This window comes from Mesoplodon bidens, assembly GCF_964165515.1.
Source record: "Mesoplodon bidens genome assembly, chromosome: 1".
NCBI lineage: Eukaryota > Metazoa > Chordata > Mammalia > Artiodactyla > Ziphiidae > Mesoplodon > Mesoplodon bidens.
Window position 1 is genome coordinate 117,278,390 of NC_138176.1, and position 18,284 is coordinate 117,296,673.

At 36.0% G+C, this 18,284-nt stretch overlaps 1 protein-coding gene across 2 annotated transcripts in view; it reads left to right on the plus strand.

The window, feature by feature from the left end:
• The first annotated feature begins 860 nt into the window (after nt 1-860).
• Nucleotides 861-18,284, plus strand: part of LOC308627711 (uncharacterized protein) — a 47,513-nt gene continuing 30,089 nt past the window's right edge. For both annotated transcript variants that reach the window (XM_081254061.1, XM_081254062.1), the window contains exons 1-4: nt 861-973; nt 2,062-2,197; nt 16,691-16,835; nt 17,485-17,580. In XM_081254061.1, coding sequence (XP_081110187.1) covers nt 2,183-2,197; nt 16,691-16,835; nt 17,485-17,580 — 256 coding nt within the window. In that variant the 5' untranslated portion in view covers nt 861-973; nt 2,062-2,182. The remainder of the gene's footprint in view (nt 974-2,061; nt 2,198-16,690; nt 16,836-17,484; nt 17,581-18,284) is intronic.

The window sequence follows — 18,284 nt, forward strand, 5'->3', positions numbered from 1 at the left end:
TTGAAATGCTACGTTTATTATACTACATTTAAAAAACATTCTTAATCATGGACGTTGTATTATCATGAAGCAGGTGCCAAACTATTTTAATAATTGAGCAACTATTATACGTATTGATATTTCTTAGGCAATTTTCTCCTTTTTGAAATGCTTTCTGGCTGTTAATTTAGATTTATTTTTATTCCAGATGAAGTTGAGAATGCTTTTGTAAAGAACACAATACTTTAAAAAGTCAAGGAGAAAAAAGTACATGCAAAAATTTGTTGAGATTCTTATTCGAATTTTGTCCAAAATTTTTGAATCTTTTATGAAAGGGTATATCTCCCTTTATTCAAGTAATTTTAATGTCACAAATGAAAGAATGTTTATATAAATGACTGTTTTCTTTTGGATTGTGTCTTATTTATCTACAATTTTCATTTATTGCTTTCATGATTTTACACTGGCTTTCTTGTCCGCCCCTCCTCCGGTTTTTAATTCCTGAACAAATCGCTGATGATGGCGCATATTATTCTTTTATTAATGGGGTCTATTTCCCAGTATTAAAAAAAAGTGAAATTGACATACAGGTTCCGTTTCCTTTACAGCTCTGTGTGTAAATTAGCATTCTGGCTGCACAGAGAACTCAACTGTAATCCGTAACTTTTGGGGGAGTCCCTGACCGGCTTAAAGTTTAGGGAACTTAAAGCTCCAAACTTCCCACTGCCAGGTAAGGCTGCACTCTCAGCCAATCCCGAACCGCCAGTCGCGGAGGCTCAAGGGAAACAGGCTCAAGTTCTGACATTCGGCGCAGACTGTCGGGCCCTGCGTGCGGGCCATCTGCGCATGCCTAGAGCCACCTTTGTGCACTTCCGCCTCTGTGCACTGCAGCCTTTACTTCTGTTTTCCTCAGGCCTTGCGTGGGAAGCGGTTCCGGGGCTGGCGAGTCTGTGCGCTCTTCTAGGGCCAGTGCTACACGACGAGGGAGAGGCGGGTGAGCCCGGGAGGGTTGGGTGAGGGCCGACGGGAGCCCTCGGTTTGGAGGGCGGGAGGGAGAAGGTCGGTGCCCGGTGGTGGAGAGGAGCTCCGCGGACCCCCGGGACGGCGGGAAGCTGGCGTCTCAGTCAGGGAAAGGAGCCAAAGCCCCTCCTTGACTAGCCCCAGCACTGAGCGGGCGCGGCTGTCTGAGAGGCCCCCTTTTTGAGGGCGCAGGAGGAGGGTTTAATACGCATGCGTGACGGGTGCAGCGAGCCCCCGGGGTAGGTGGGCGGTGCTGCGGGGAGAGCGCGCGAGGCTGAGTAATACAATAGTTAGCTTTGTACACATACCCATGCCCGTGGTTCTCCATTTATGCTTTTTGGATTCCGAACTGCTCTTCAGTCATGCCCATCACTTCATCTTGATATACGTTGTCTCGCTGTTCTGCCTGCCCTAGCGTTCAGGAAGGATCTTCAAGAATTTTCCGGTTTTTGTATCATGTTATAGAATTTCTTTTTTTTTGTTTGTTTCTGAAGATTAGTGCCTTGTTCAGATCAGTTAGTGGCGAAGACTAAAAGATCCGACTCCTAAGCCAGTACTGTTTACTTTTCCATATAACTAAAAGCAAGTTTTTTATGAAAGATCCTTTTGAGAAACAGCAACAAAGATAAATTAAAACACGGGTCTTTCCTTAAAGCACTGATTTTTATAGCTTTCTGTGGAGTCAGTAACCATAGGTTTAGTAATATTAGTGGGGAAATTGATAAACAGCTTAGTTTTGAGTTTTATTATTTTTCTTTACTCTTGAGTGTTTTTTTTTTTAACAACAGCTTTGGTGAAGAGTTAATTTTACTTCATAATGTGTTTTTTAATTCGTTTTAACCAATTTTATCATTTAAACTTTTTTTGTGAACACCAGGGGAGATTTAAACTGTTAAAATATCCTTAGAAGGTAAATACCTAACTCTGAACAATTTTATACCCAAGAGCTACCTGACTATATTAGAGTCATATTAGGTAGGTGGTCTTCCACCATCTGTCTCTCTGACTCTTCTAAAGGTCAAAGGGACATTAAGGTTTTTCCTTATCTAGTGGTGTGTTTAGCTTTATAGGGAAGGAGAATTCAGGAGCTGCCACACAGGCCAGATCTTTCATGACCCCAGTCCTCTTCTTCTAACCCAGCGTATCTTGAGAGTTGTCTACATTTTTCCAAGAACAGCAGAAAATGAATAAATCCCAGGTAAGTTTGTTCATTCATTCCTTTATTTAACAGTGGATTTTGTGAGATTTGTAAGAGTCCATATGTTAAGATGGAAAATTAGTTATAGATAAAAATCAAACTTAATAGAAAATATAAAGTTCACAGTTCTGCAGGACCAAATTGGCTTACAGATATATACTGATCATTATATAATGTATAGTTTCTAAGTTAATTTCTAAGCTGACCTGCAGATACGTTTCTGATGACCATGGCAGAAAGGGAGACACTGTATCTTGGATACAGACAGTTTCCTTTCAAGACATAAAGACATATTTTATTACTGGAAGATATCCTTCTTGGTGTTAACGTAGGGACACATAGTGAGTAACCTTCCCTGAAATGAGTGCCTCAAACCATTCCTTACTGGGAGTAAAAGGGTCCAAGAGAGGGTTCAAATAATCAATTTTATGATAGTCTTACTAATTTTGGTATGCAACTTAGTGTGTTTAGATGAATAAATGGCCTGCACACCTATTACAAAATTACTTTATCTTAGCCCAGCTGTGTGTACAAGTTCTGCAGCAGATGGTTCAAAGTTAAATTCTCTGGTAAATGTTTCTGAGCCTCTCAGTCAGATTTCATCCCATAGCATTCTGTCTTGGTTCTTCTCCACTTCAGAATCTATTCAGGTCACCAGTGACTTAATTGTAGTTGCCTTCCTTGAACAACTGCTACATTACCCTACTGACTGCTCTCTCCTGGAAAGTCTCCTTTGTCTACTTCTGATACCACTCTTCTGATGGCTTTTTCCTGGAGTCTTCCTCATTATGCTCCATAGTTCAGTTCCGAGTCTAGTTCCAAGTTTTACTAGTCTTCTTATTTTACCCCTGTATGTACATTGGAAAAATATATAGTTAGCTGAACAATACTGTATATTGTTCTGGGTGCTTTAAAAAAATATGTAAATTATTTTAACGTATGTATGATACACATTTTTCTCCCAATTCACTAATAATTTGAGATCTATCCATATGTAGTTTATTTTATTCCTTTTAAAGTTATATTTTCCCATTCTAGGTATTTTATTGGTAGACATTTAGATGATTTCCATTTTTCAGTAATATGAACAGTGCTGCTATGAATATCCGTGTCATTCTCTCCGCACAAATACAAGTGTATCTCTAGACTCTAGAGCAGTGCTTCTCAAAGTGAGACTCTTGGCCAGAAGCAGCAGCAGCACCTGGAAACTTGTTTGAAATGCAGATTCTCATGCCCTATCTCAAACGTAGTGGAAAAGGAATTCAGGGGTGGGGCTCAGCAGTCTGTTTTAACAAGGTGTTCATGTGATGCTGATACCTGCTGAGTTTAAGAATCACTGCTCTAGTGTTCTGTGATTAATATTTTTGAGTTATAGGATATGAGGATTTCTAATTTTTCTATGTACCTTGTTATTCTTTAGCAGACTACTTTTCTTCCCTCCTCACCAGATATAAAAGTTATTTCCTCAGTAATGGGTGAAAAACTTCACTGTTTAATTTTGTGACTGATTACTGAGGTTGTGCAGTTTTCATAAATTTATGGCTTTTCAGGTTGTTTTCTTCCACTGAGTTTTGTAAGCTTTCCGTATGTATTCTAAATATAATCTTTCGTTATAATTGTTACTAATTATCTTTTCTCAGTATGATTTTTGTCTTTTAATTTAATGGTATATTTCCTATAACTTTTATGTTGTGATACAATCCTCCTGTGCTTTCTATTTATTTTTGGCTGCATTGGGTCTCTGTTGCAACGCGCGGTCTTTCTCTAGTTGCAGCAAGCAGGGGCAACTCTTTGTTGAGGTGTGCAGGCTTCTCTCAGTGGTGGCTTCTCTTGTTGAAGAGCAGGGATTCTAGGCACACGGACTTCAGTAGTTGTGGCTTGCAAGCTCTAGAGTTCAGGCTCTGTAGCTGTGGCTCATGGGCTTAGCTGCTCCGCGCCGTGTGAGATCTTCCAGGACCAGGGCCCGAACCTGTGTCCCCTGCATTGGCAGGCGGACTCTTTTTTTTAAAAAATTAATTAATTAATTAATTAATTATTGTCTGCATTGGGTCTTCGTTGCTGCACGAGGGTTTTCTCTAGTTGCAGCGAGCGGGGGCTACTCTTCGTTGTGGTGCGCGGGCTTCTCATTGCGGTGGCTTCTCCTGTGGAGCACGGGCCCTAGGTGCACGTGTTTCAGTAGCTGTGGCACACGGACTCAGTAGTTGTGGCTCGCAGGCTCTAGAGCACAGCCTCAGTAGTTGTAGCACACGGGCTTAGTTGCTCCGTGACATGTGGGATCTTCCTGGACCAGGACTCGAACCCATGTCCCCTGCTTTGGCAGGCGGATTCTTAAGCCCTGTGCCACCAGGGAAGTCCCTGCTTTCTATTTTTCATTCTGTTTTCCTTACCCCAAGGGCCTAATGAAATTTTTCTTTATTTTGTCTAAAAATACCAAGCATGTTTTTAAAAAAAATATATAGTATCTTAATCCATCTGGAGTTTAAAAAATATATATGTGTTTGTGTGTGTGTATATATATATATATATATATATGTAATGTGATTAAAGGACCTAATTTTATTTTGTCTGTCTGTGAAGAATAAGCACAATAAAAGGATAACACTTCTTGACCAAGCACCAACAAAACAGATTTGAGTGGGAGTGCCTGCCATATTTCTTCATTATGCATGCTGCTGGCTTGGACTGGGTAGATTTTGTCATGTTCACAAAGTATTCACTGAGTCTTATAAAGAATGAGAGTTGAGTTTTTCCAAATGCTTTCTTAACATTTTATGGGGGATATTTCCACATTTCTTAATAACTAATCTTTGTGTTCTGAAACAAGGCCCACTAGGTCAAGAAACATTATTCTTTTAATGATGTGCATAATTCTGTTCATCAGTATTTTTTCCATAAACTTGTCTATAGTATTATTATTTTTAAAATGTTTAATATGTTGCTTTTTATTTCTAACAGTTTTTCATTTGTGACTAATTTTTATTACAGATATGTATGTATTAGTCTTTCAAGGAACCAGCTTTTGGCTTCATTGATCTATAATTTTCATTAACTTCTACTTTTACCTTTATTCCTTGCTTCAACTGTCTTAGGTTATAGGCTATTTTTTTCCAACTTTTTGTTGAAGATTAGTTTATTTTAAAGCTTTTAAGTGTATGCATTTAAAGATGTAATTACCCTCTGTGTACCACTTTAACTTCAAAATCCAAGTATCAATATGTAGTGCTTTTTTTTTATATGCAGGCTTCTGTTTCTATTCTCATGCCTTCTTTGATCAATAAATTAAAGTGTATCTTAGTTTTTAATAAATCTTATTTGTATATGTATAGCAGGTTTATAGAAAAGTCACAGATCTTAACTATAGAACTCAATGAATTATTACAAATCCATTGCCCATGTAACTAACACATAGGTCAAAACAGATATTACTAGCACTCCTGAAGCTTCCCTTGTGCCCCTCTCACCATCCCAATACCTCCCTGGTGATTCATTTACATATAATCTGTGGCTTTAGTGGAGAAGTTCAGTAGTGAAGTGACAGAGACCAGTGGGCCCTCAAAGCCTAAAATATTTACTATCTGACTGTTTACAAAGAAAAGTTTGCCAATTTCTAGATTAGTTTATTAAGTTTGTTAGTGTAGGTGTTATTTGTATCCTGTTTAAAATTAATTTTCCTACTCCAAAGTCGTGAGGTTAATCTCCTTTGTTATTTTAAAAATATTTATTGTTTTGGCTTTCACATTTATGCCTGTTTTAGTGGAATTGATGTTCACTTTTGTATGTGGAAGAGATCAGGTTACTTTTTTCCCCATGCAATTTATCTATAATCATTTTTGAAAAATGGTTTAACCCACTGTTTTGTATCTTAAAAACTGTGTAAAAAGAAAATTCTCTGTGTGATGTCAGATCTTTGAAGTTTGTTGAAATCTGCTTTGTATCCCAGACTGTGGTCAATTTGGGTACAAAAGGTCTGTGTAAACTTGAAAAGTATATATATTCTGCAATTTAGGGTGCATTTTTTCATTTATCTTTAGCTGCTTTTAAGATTTTCCATTTATCTTCAGTCTTTCTCATAGTTTTCATCCATGATCCATCTTGCCATCTTTTTTTCCTTCATTATTTTAACCACAGATTAAACAATTGTTAAATCTGTGTCAGGTAATTCCAACACCTGAAACTCCCATGTATCTAAATTAAGCTTGAGTTTTTGGAAAAAATATACTAAGTTATTCATTCAGCAAATATTTTTTGAACTTTAGTTCAAAATTATAGACTGTTTTTAAGTGTTTGGAAAACATAGTGGGAACAAAATAATCTGCTTTACTGAAACCTAGTTGGAATCTGGAGTGTTCTGGTTGGACATGCTGAATTACTCTCTTAATAGACTGGTGTGAATTGAGATTGGCGAAGTTTTATTTACAATTTTGTATCAGAATTAAATATGACCTGTTCTTGACAAATATTTTGTTTTGGTATTAAGTATGTGATAGTTATGTATTTTCCTGTGGTATGGGCTGTTTAAATTGCGACATGGGTTGTCATTTTATTTATTGCTGGCTAGACTTTTAATTCTAAAAACATCTGGCACTGGTGGGTTTTTTATGGTAGATCTTTAAGATCTTTAGTTGATTTTTTTAAAAATAAATTTATTGATTTATATTTTTTTATTTTATTTTTGGCTGTGTTGGGTCTTCGTTGCTATGCGCGGGCTTTCTCTAGTTGCGGTGAGCGGGGGCTACTCTTCGTTGTGGTGTGCGGGCTTCTCATTGTCATGGTCTCTCTTATTGCAGAGCATGGGCTCTAGGCGCGCAGGCCTCAGTAGTTGTGGCACGTGGGCTCAGTAGTTGTGGCTTGTGGGCTCTAGAGCTCAGGCTCAGTAGTTGTGGCACACGGGCTTAGTTGCTCCACGGCATGTGGGATTTTCCCAGGCCAGGGCTCAAACCCATGTCCCTTGAATTGGCAGGCGGATTCTTAACTACTGCGCCACCAGGGAAGCCCTTCAATTGATTATTAAATCATATTTTTGGCTTTTGATCTTTAGACTAATTTTCCATCTATTTCTAAATCAATTTTGGTAGTTTATTAAAGTTTCTAAAGAAAACATCTATTTCCTCTGGGATTTCATATAACATTTTCTTTTGTTTTCCTACCTCCTGTATTTTCATGGATATGTGAGTGTGTCTTAATCATAGTATCTTTATACTTAACAGTAGTTTTTTCCTTATGTTATTGGCTTTTATGATATCTGGTGCCAAAAAGAAAATTACCCAAATTACAGTAGGTCCCCTACATACGAACCTTGAAGTTGAGAACTTTCAAAGATGCAAATGTGTGTTCTCATGTCCAGTCATGTAAGTTAGTTCACATGTCTAGCTTACATTGTCACATGTAGCTTGCCCTCCATCTCCTATTGCTGACTATCCTTCAGCTCTACTATTTCCCACCTCCTCTCCCTCCTCCAGTCAGTAACTCTTCTTGCCTGTTCACTCAGTGCCAGCCCCTGGATGGCAGCTGTTGTACTGTACTACTGTACTTTTCAAGGGACTGTACTGTAAGATGAAAAATGTTTTCTTTATTTTTTGTGTTTGTTTTTTTATGTATTATTTGTGTGAAAAGTATTATAAGCCTATTACAGTACAGTACTATATAGCCGATTGTGTTAGTTGGGTACCTGGGCTATCTTTGTTGGACTTACAAACAAATTGGACTTACGAATGTGCTCTCAGAACAGAACTCGTTCATATGTAGGGGACTTAGTGTATTTCTCTCCTTGGAGAATCATTTTTGCTCATTTAATTCTTTTGGCCCTCAGTGTTACCTTATCTCATGTAAATATAGCCAAACCTACTTTTATTTTACTTATATTTTCTGCAGCATGTTTGATTTTTTTGCCCATCATTTTATTTTCAAATTTTCATGTTCTTTTCTTACAAATAACCTGTGGCAGGTTTTGTTTTTCAAGTCAGGTATGTCTGTCACCGATAAGAAATTTAGCACATTCATATGCCATCTTATAGCTTAGTTGCTGTTTTTGCTATTTAGTTTAATATATATCTTAGTATGACATCATTGATATTTTTTATGTTCTTCATATTATATTTTTTGTCATACTTTCTGGTTCTTTATGCACTGCTAGTCACATTTATTTTCTTTTTTTTTCTAATTTGGTAGATTGCTGCTTTTTGGTTCTGATTACCAACACATTAGTAACTGTTGTAATTGAATCTGTATTTCTTTATTAACATATGTATATTAAATAATACTTTCTCATCAAGATTTTTTGATTGTCCATTGCTCGTCTTTCATCCAAGCTAGAGAAGAACTTCAGAAAAATTTTTTATTTCCACGTCACTCCTAAAAAAGTGCCTTGATTTTGTTTTGATATTTCATACTTTTTTGTTTCAGGCTATTCATTTCACGAACAGTATATCAGTTTTATTTCAGAGACTTTCAGTCAAACGGATGTTATAAATTCCAAAAAATATTTGTATTTTTTTCCTCAGTTCATTGAAGTAAAGTGTACATAACTTAAGTGTCAAACTTAAGTATCACATGAGATTCCCTGGTGCTCCAAGTTCCTCATTATTCTGACTTCTGTTATTGTTGATTTCTTTTGCTTCTATGTCTGGCTTTCACTCGATATAGTTTCTGTGAGATTCATTCCTTTTGCTAAGTATATCTATTTCTTTTTATTGCTGTATAGTATTCCACTATATGACTGTGCTACCGTTTATTTCTCCATTGTATTGGTGGGCATTTGGGCTCTCTCTAGGTTTTGGCTATTATAAACAAAACTGCTGTGAACATTTTCTACAGGCCTTTGGTTAAGAAAAACACACATGTTGGGTGTGTAACTAGGGGAGGAATTACTATATATAGCTTGAGAAGAAATTCCCAAATGTTTTTCCAACGTGTATATGTTTACTTATACTCCCACTAGCAAGGTATGAAGGTTTCAGTTACTTCATGTTCTTGCCAATAATCTCCATTTGGTGTTTTCTGACTTTTTCATTTTAGACATCTAAGTGTGTATAGTGGTATGTCATTGTGGTTATCATGTGAGAGTAAGATAGGGTGTAGGCAGTAGATAGGGGCATGAGGGAACTTCTGGATTTAAGGTAAAGTTTTGTTTCTTGACCTGGATTCTGGTTAAGTGGGTGTGTTCACTGTGAAAATTCATTGAGCCATTTGTACACTTAAGTACACTTGTGCATTGTTTTTGTATATATATTATACTTCAATAAAAATTACAAAAATCACAAAGAAAGAGGTGACAATGACAAATTAAGTTATCTAAAGAAGTCTGAAGAATAACATTAAGCTAAAACCAGGAGTCAGAATAAGATTACTTATTTTATACATGGGGATTAGGTCAACAAATATAATTGTATCAACAAATATAATTATACCAATAAATATAACAATATCAAGAAATGTAATTGTACATATTTCAAGTGTACAATGTGATGATATGATATGCATATATATTGTGGGATGATAACCAGGATCAAGATAATTGACACATTGATCATCTCACATAGTTAACCCTTTTTTTTTGACGGTGAGAATGCTTGAGATATACTGTCAGCAAATTTCAAGTATACAACACTGTATAATTAATTATAGTCACCATACTGTACATTAGATCCTCTGAAGTTATCATAACTGAAATTTTATACCTTTTGACTTACATCATTCCATTTCCCCATTCCCCTAGCCCTTGGCAACCCCCAGCAACCCCCATTTCATTCTCTTTCTATGAAATTGGCTTTTATTGTTGTTTTTGTTGTTATTTTTAGATTCCACATATAAGTGCCACCAGTAGTATTTTTCTTTCATTGTCTGACTTACTTCACTTAGCATAAGTCCAGCCACATTGTTTCCAGTGGCAGAATTTCCTTCTTTTTGTCGCTGAATAATATTCCATTGTATATATCCATTACATTTTCATTATTCATTCATATGTTGATGGACCACTTAGGCTGTTTCCATGTTTTGGCTATTGTAAATAATGCTGCAATGGACATGAGGGTGCAGCTATCTCTTTGGGATAGTGATTTTGTTTCTTTTGGGTTTATACCCAGAGGTGGAATTGCTGGATCATATAGTAGTTCTATTTTAAATTTTTTGAGGAGCCACTATAGTGTCCTCCATAGTGGCTGCACCAGTTTACATTCCTACCAGCAGTGCACAAGGCTTCCCTTTTCTCTACATCCTTGCCAGCATTTGTTATTTCTTGTCTTTCTGATAATAGCCATTTTAAGGTGTGAGGTGATATCTCCTTGTGATTTTGTTCGCATTTGATGATTAGTGATGTTGAACACCTGTTCATGTACCTGTTAGCCATTCATATGTCTTTGGAAAAATGCTTATTGAGGTCCTTTAACCATTTTTCAATTGGATTATTTGCTTTTTTGCTTTTGAGTTGTATGAGTTCTTTATAGATTTTGGATATTAACCCATTATCAGAAACATGTTTTGATATTTTCTCCCTTTCTGTAGGTTGCCTTTTCAGTTTCTTGATTGTTACCTTTGCTGTGCAGAGGCTCTTACGTTTGATGTAGTTCTCCTAGTTTATTTTAGCTTTTGTTGCCTGTGCTTTTGGTGTCTTATCCAAGAATCATTGCCAAGAACCATGTCAAGGAGCTTCTTCCCTGTGTTTTCTTCAGGGGTTTTATGGTATCAGGTCTTTTATGTATAAGTCTTTTATCTATTTCAAGTTAATTATTATTGTGAGTGGTGTAAGATCAGGGTCCAGTTTTATTCTTTTGCACGTGGATATCCAGTTTCCCCAACACCAGTTACTGCAGAGACTGTCCTTTCCCCCATTGTGTATTATTGGCACCCTGTCAAAAATCAGTTGACTACATAAGTGTGGGTTTATGTCTGGGCTCATTGTTCCACTTGACCACAGCTATTTTTATCACAGATAAGTCTCCCTTTCCCTGAAATTAATATTCACTTAATGTAACTTAATTGGTTCTTTATTCATTCTTCCAGAAACCATTTATGAATATTTATTATATGTCCTATTGTGTGCCAGAGGCTGAGGATTTTAAGAAGAATGAGATATATATTTATAACTCCTTATAAGGAGAAACTCTTAGAATTATGTAGGGCATTAAAACAAACACATAATTTTTGTATTATTACAAGTCCTACAGTAGAGATGTAAACAAAATCCTGTTTTGTTTTCCTTAGGATATTTTTCTGGTCAAAAAAAAAAAAAAAGAAAAAGTGGGACTTTCAAGCTTAAGATAACTTTTTTACATTGAGTGATTTAACCTATTTTCATTTATTGTTGTTTGGTTTTAGTCCTTCCATCCACGGTATATTTATTTGTACTTTTTCTTGTTGGTTGTTCATTACATGTTTTATTTTATTCTGTTTTGTTTTTTCAACACTGAGCTTACAATGCAATATTCTGTTTTAACATAAGATGCCTAAATTTTATCATCTCTCTCCACCTTACCTCTTCGTAAACTTATGTTACTTTACTTCTCCTTCAGTGTACTCTCCCTCTTCAGATATTTAAGGAATCTCAGCCTTGTTACTCATGATATGTATCTGCATCAACAGATAAAAAATTTTTATTTACATGTTCTTTATTAGCAGCATAAGAAATTGTCACAGCTTCATATCTTTTGTTTCAGAAGGTACTAATTATCCTGTTGCAAATTCCTACAGCTGCTGGCTGTCACTTTACTAGCATCTTGTTATTGCTGCTTTTATGAATTCATTCACCATTTCATATATGCCATTTTCCTCCTTGTTTGCATTCTGTTTTTTTTGGTTTTGTTTTTTGCTATGTCATGATTTAGTAAAGTGTGTAAGGTGTATTCATCATAACTGTATACTGCTTTTAAAAAAAAAACACATATATGTCCTAGTAACTACCAACTAGGTCAAGATATTTAATATTTCCACCACCCCTTCAGGTTCCTTTATGACCTTTCCAATCTTTAACAACTTCCCTTCCCTTATGTGGCACTGTTCTATCATTATTTGTTAATTTTGCCTGTTATTGAAACTTAGATGTATAGAATTAGTGTGTACACTTTTATATGAGGCTTTTTTCATTCAATATATGTTAGATTCACCCATGTTGCTGCCTGTACCAGTAGTTTATTCCTTGTATTACTGCATAGTGTTCTACTACATGAAAATACTATAATTTACTTACCCATTCTCCTTTTGAAAGGCATTTTTCTTTTTATATCTAGTAGCTTTTTAGTTATACAATTTTGTATTTTTTTAGTTTTTACTCTAGATATTACAGTTTGTATTTGTGATGTTGTTATATGTAATGAATATTTATTTGGGTGTTCCTCCAGGATTCCTTAACTTAGCTCCTAAAACTCTAATAATATCCCTAAGAGCTGTAGGGGCATCTGTTGTTATAATACTTAGTTTTTGTTCCCAGTTCCTGAAGTAGCTCCAGAGAAATTAAGGTGGAATTGGTGTCTTTTGCTGTTCATAACAAGCTGCTTTCAACCACACCTGAGTTTGTGTTAATGAGGTGACTTTTGGAATGCCTCTAAGAATGAGGTATGGGTACCAGGAACACTAACCATGTGATTAGAGGGTTGGAACTCTCTGAGGAGGGGTGAGGGGCTGGAGGCTGAATTAGTTGCTAATGACCTGTGCTTTAATCAATCATGACTATATAATGAAACCTCCATAAAAATCCTTGAATTTATGGGATTCAGAGAGCTTCCAGGTTGTTGAACATGTGGAGGTACTGGGAGGGTGGCGAGCTCTGAGAGGGCATGGAAGTTCTGTATCCTTTTACCCATTCTTGCTTTGTGTATCTCTTCCTTCTGGGTGTTCCTGAGTTGTATCCTTTTATAGTAAACCATTAATCTAGTAAGTAAATCATTTTTCTGTGTTCTGTGAGCCACTCTATCAAATTATTGACCCAAAAGAGGAGGGTGTGGCAACCTTGATTTATATCCATTGGTGAGATGTACAGGTGACAATCTGCATTTTCAGTTCGTGTCTGAAGTGGGAGTGGTGTTGTGGGACTGAGCCTGGGCTCTGACGCTATAGTGTCAGAGTTGAGTTAATTCCTTGGAGTGGGAAAAACTCCCACAAATTTGGTGACCTGAGTAGAGTAAAACAGAGGAATTGAGCTTTTCCTCTACAGTTTTCTTATTTTTTGCCTACTTTAATAGTGCTTTACCACTTGACAGACAATACAAGAATCTTAAAACAGTTTAAGTATCCTTTTACTAGTGTTTTGCTGTATTTTACTTTTGTGTTTGTCACAGATTCCAGAAGACGTTACTTGTTGCTTTAAAGTCCATTTTCAGTTTTATTGATTACTTCCTGAAGTTTTGTGCTTCCATCAGGTATCATTTTCCATAACTGTAGTATTTCTCGTCTGTGTGTACTGTTGATAACTTTTTCAACCCTTATGTGGAAAATAAATTCATTTCAGAAGAATACTTTTGCTGGATTTGGAATTTTCTCATGGCGTTTTTCCTAGCTGCTTAAAATGACATTCCATTTTTGTTTTCTTATTTGCAAATGGCCTATTCAGATTTTTACCCAGTGTCTTCTCATTTTCATAGTTTCTGTTGAAGGGTTTGCTGTCAGTTTAGTTACCAAGATGACTTGCCCTTTTTTTTCCTCGTTAATTTATAAAATGTCTTTCTTTATTAGGGATAGGACTTCTTTGTCAGGTATATGTATTCCAAATGCCTTCTCCCACTCTGTGTGTTGAGTATTTATTCTCTTTCTGTCTTTTGATAAGGGTAGGTTCTTAATATTATAGTATTATTATATAATTTGTGTCCCGTTTAAGAAATCTTTGCCTATCCTGAGGTCATGAAGGTATTTCTTATGGCATTTTCTAAAATTTTTATTCTTTTACTTTTCAAGTTTAGATCTATATACCGTCTAAAATATATTTCTCTTTACACTTAAGGTAGCAATAAATGTTCATTATATCAGTAATTAAACTAGCATCATTTATTCAAATGATTGTCCTTCCATTACCCTTGTCATAAATCAAGTGATATATATGTGTGGGTCTGTTTTTGGACTCTTCTTCCATTCTGTTTATATGAAAATTCTTATGCTGGTATCACACTGTTTTAATTATGGTATATTGATAATTATACGTGATAAATGATACTCTTTCTGGCTTAATTTTTTTTCAAGATTGTCGATTTTCACATATTTCAGAATTAGCTTGTCTGGGATTTTGTTTGAAATTGCTATGAATTTGTACATCAACATGGAGAGAATTAATATTTTTATAATATTATAATATTTTATAATATTGAGCCTGTCTGTCCAGGAATTTGTTACATCCCTCCATTTATTTGGGTCTTCTTATTTTCCTTCATTTTATTTTTTGAAAAGATTTTCGTATTTTTCTTGCTATTGTGAGTTGTACCTTTAAAATATTTAATTTTCTGAAATTTGCTATACTGAACTTGTATCTAATTTCTAAAACTTTTATTTTGGATACTTTTATTTGGATTTTCTGTGTACTTGACTGTTGTACTATATTACTCTAAGAACTTCAGAAAAATGTTGAATAAAATTGGAGATAGTAGGTGTCTTTATCTTGCTCCTAATTTTAAGTGGGACACTTTCCATATTTTACCATTAAGTGTGATATTTGCTGGAGGTATTTGTAAAAATCCTTTATCACATTGAGAAAATTCCTTTCTATTTCTAGTTTGCCAAGAGGTTTTTTTTTTTTAATCCTGCTTTTCTGTATTTACTGAGTTGGTCATATCATCATCTCTTAGGTTTAAAAACTATTCTTTCTTGTAATTCTACCTTTCAGAAAATTCCGTCGTGGCCTTCATGACCTGTTCTTTTTCTGTAAGCTAGTTAAAAAGTGATTTTCCCTCAGCTTCCAGTCTTTTTTATTTTCATTCTTAATTTTCTGAGAGCCTTCTGATTCATTCTTGATGACTTCAAACACTACTAAACTATTAATGTCTACCAAGTCCTTATTTTCATTCTACACCTCCAGTATTATGCTTCAGATTTATTATAGTTAAGACATATCTTGCTAAAGTACAGTGCCCAATCTATTTTCTTCTAATGTTGCTGGCTTGCTTTGTGACTCTAGTATCTGTACAGCTGTTCATGCATATACCCTGAGAAAACATTTCCTTTTCTGCCCTTGAACTGCTGATCACATTCTGTTGCTGTCTGTCTACTTTTTTTTTTTTTTTTTTTGCAGTACGCAGGCCTCTCACTGTTGTGGCCTCTCCCGTTGCAGAGCACAGGCTCTGGACACACAGGCTCAGTGGCCATGGCTCACGGGCCCAGCCGCTCCGTGGCATGTGGGATCCTCCCGGACCGGGGCATGAACCTGTGTCCCCTGCATCAGCAGGCGGACTCTCAACCACTGCACCACCAGGGAAGCCCTCTATCTCCTTTTATCAGTGCTCTACTTGCATCCCAGTTTCTACCTTAGTAGTTTATGTAAATGGTGTTGTTTTGTCCTTTAGCTTTCCCTTCCCTTTTTTAAAAAAGAGAATTGGTTCTGATATAAAAACCTGGTCACATACTTTCAGTATATCCTTGAATCTCTTCTTTGGCTCCTCTTTCTCTGCAGCAGTGATCCCTCAAGTAGAGGCATGAACTCTGGATGATATCAAAAACAATACAATTGAATATCTTCTCTTATATGTTCTACAGACATTTCAAGTTCAGTAGTTCCAAAATCTTTCCTGTCTCATTTTCTACACATCCTAATTATTGTCTCTGAATTGAAGGATTGGAACCTAGAATATGTATTGTAGTGAAATAAAATAATAGACTTTTATTACATTTTAAGTCTAAGAATAGAACTAAAGTTCATAATAAATTTATTGTTAGTTTATTTCTATAATTTATAAATATAAACTTCTGTAGTGTTCAAAAATATCCTTTAACGTGGAAAGTTATCACATACTTTGGAGACTATTGGTCTGAAGTTACTCTGTAATCTGTTCCTTGAATACGTCCATGGCCCTTTTTCTTATCTCAACTCCTCCTCTGCTGTTTGCCTTTTTGCTCATTTCCTGAAGATGTTAGAGGGCCACTGCCTTTGCCTGTGCCCTGGCCTTGTGTTCATGAAGAACACAGTGTTACTCTTTATCCAACAGCTGTTCTTCCTCAGTGAAGCTCAAAATGGAACTAGTTTTGCTTCTCATTTAATCTGTTATGTGTGTACTTTAACAATAGTGCTTGTAACATATTACTGCAAGTTTTCTTACCAGATTATATGCTTCTTGAATACAGGATGATTTTTAGTAATCTTAGTATTTCCAAGAACTAGCATAGTTCCAGATCCATTGTGGGGGCTTGATAATTAATAATTAATGCAATGGCAGAATATTTCTACTATGATTTCTCTTCTTCTCCCAGAGTATAAAGCAAAAGAAACATTCTGCAAACCAATTTGACCATCTGTAAACAGTAATCATGGTAAGGATTTGTTTCCATACATCTTTTTCCATGTCACCTTAATTCTGAACATTTCAGATTGAACAGAAGTTCCAGGGATCGGTATCATTTAAGGATGTGACTGTGGGCTTCACCCAAGAGGAGTGGCAGCACCTGGACCCAACTCAGAAGTCCCTTTACAGAGATGTGATGCTGGAGAACTACAGTAACCTTGTCTCAGTGGGTAAGGTCTGTTTATTATGTAATTCTAAATGGCATTTTAAAATTTTCTTTTAAACCCTAATCCTCAATTAGGGTTAGATTAAATTATTAGATCCTCATGGTAGGATTAATGCACTTACAAAAACAGGAGGAGAAAAGGGATCTTTCTGCGTTCTCCACCATGTGAGGACACAGCAAAAAGATAGCTATCTGCAAACCGGGAAGAGAGGCCTCACCAGATTCTGACCATGCTGGCACCTTGATCTCAGACTTTTCAGCCTCCAGACTGTGAGAAATAAATATTTGTTGTTTAAGCCTCCTGGTCTGTGGTATTGTTATAACAGCCCGAACTGACTAAGGCATCAAGTAATAATAAATGCATGAGAATCTTAAATCAGACCCTCATCCTGGCCACAAATTTATAAAGAAAAAAAATGCTTTTAGTTAAGAAGCATATGGACATTCTGTAGAGTTTAATGATATTTAAGATTGGAAGTTAGGAGTCAATGTTTATTTGTCACTTTGGGGCACCAGGAAGACATTTGTATTTACTTCTCTAAGGAAATGTTCAGTGGCACTTTCATTGACCAGCTCTAGAAGCTTCCTCCTCTTTCAGAGGCCCTGAAGTCTAGGCCACCCGGTCCAAGCCCTAAATTATTTCATTTTGACAGGGTATTGTGTTACCAAACCAGAGGTGATCTTTAGGCTGGAGCAAGGAGAGGAGCCATGGATACTGGAGGAAGAATTCCCAAGACAGAGCTTCCCAGGTGAGTTAATGTGTACTGAACAAATGAACATCAGGGAATTTATTAGCCCAGAGGTTGACAACTTTAAAATGTTTTTTGAAGAATATCACATTAGAGAGTCTAATCCTTATAAGTGACTTAAAATACTGATTTTTTGAATCAAACCTCCAGATACCACTCTTACAAAAAATGTTCTCCTTTTGATTCACTTTTTGAATATTCATATTCTGAAATTTGTCAGTAGTCCAGTTTTTGCCCATCTCATCTTTACTGTTGTTTTTCTTGGTTACTCTATGATTCTCAAAGCAATTTCAGTTGCCTGCCTTACTACCTCCATTGCTCTGCATTCCTATTGTTATTGGCCATTTTTTGACTTAAATAAGTTTTGAGTACCTGCTGTACTGTAAGAGCTGAGAGTGTAGTGTGAAAAAAATAATGTGTCTTAATGAGTTTATAGAAGTAGTTTTGTTAATGGCCACAGGCATGTGAAAAGATGCTCAACATCACTAATCATTAGGGAAATGCAAATCAAAACCACAATGACATATCACATCACACCAGTTAGAATGGTTAGCGTCAAGAAAACAAGAGTTAAGATGTGTTGGCAAGGACATGGAGAAAAGCGAACCCTTGTACACCGTTGGTTAAGATGTAAGTTGGTTCAGCCACTTTGGAAAACAGTATGCAGTTTCCTCAAAAAATTAGAAATAGAACTAGAATATGAC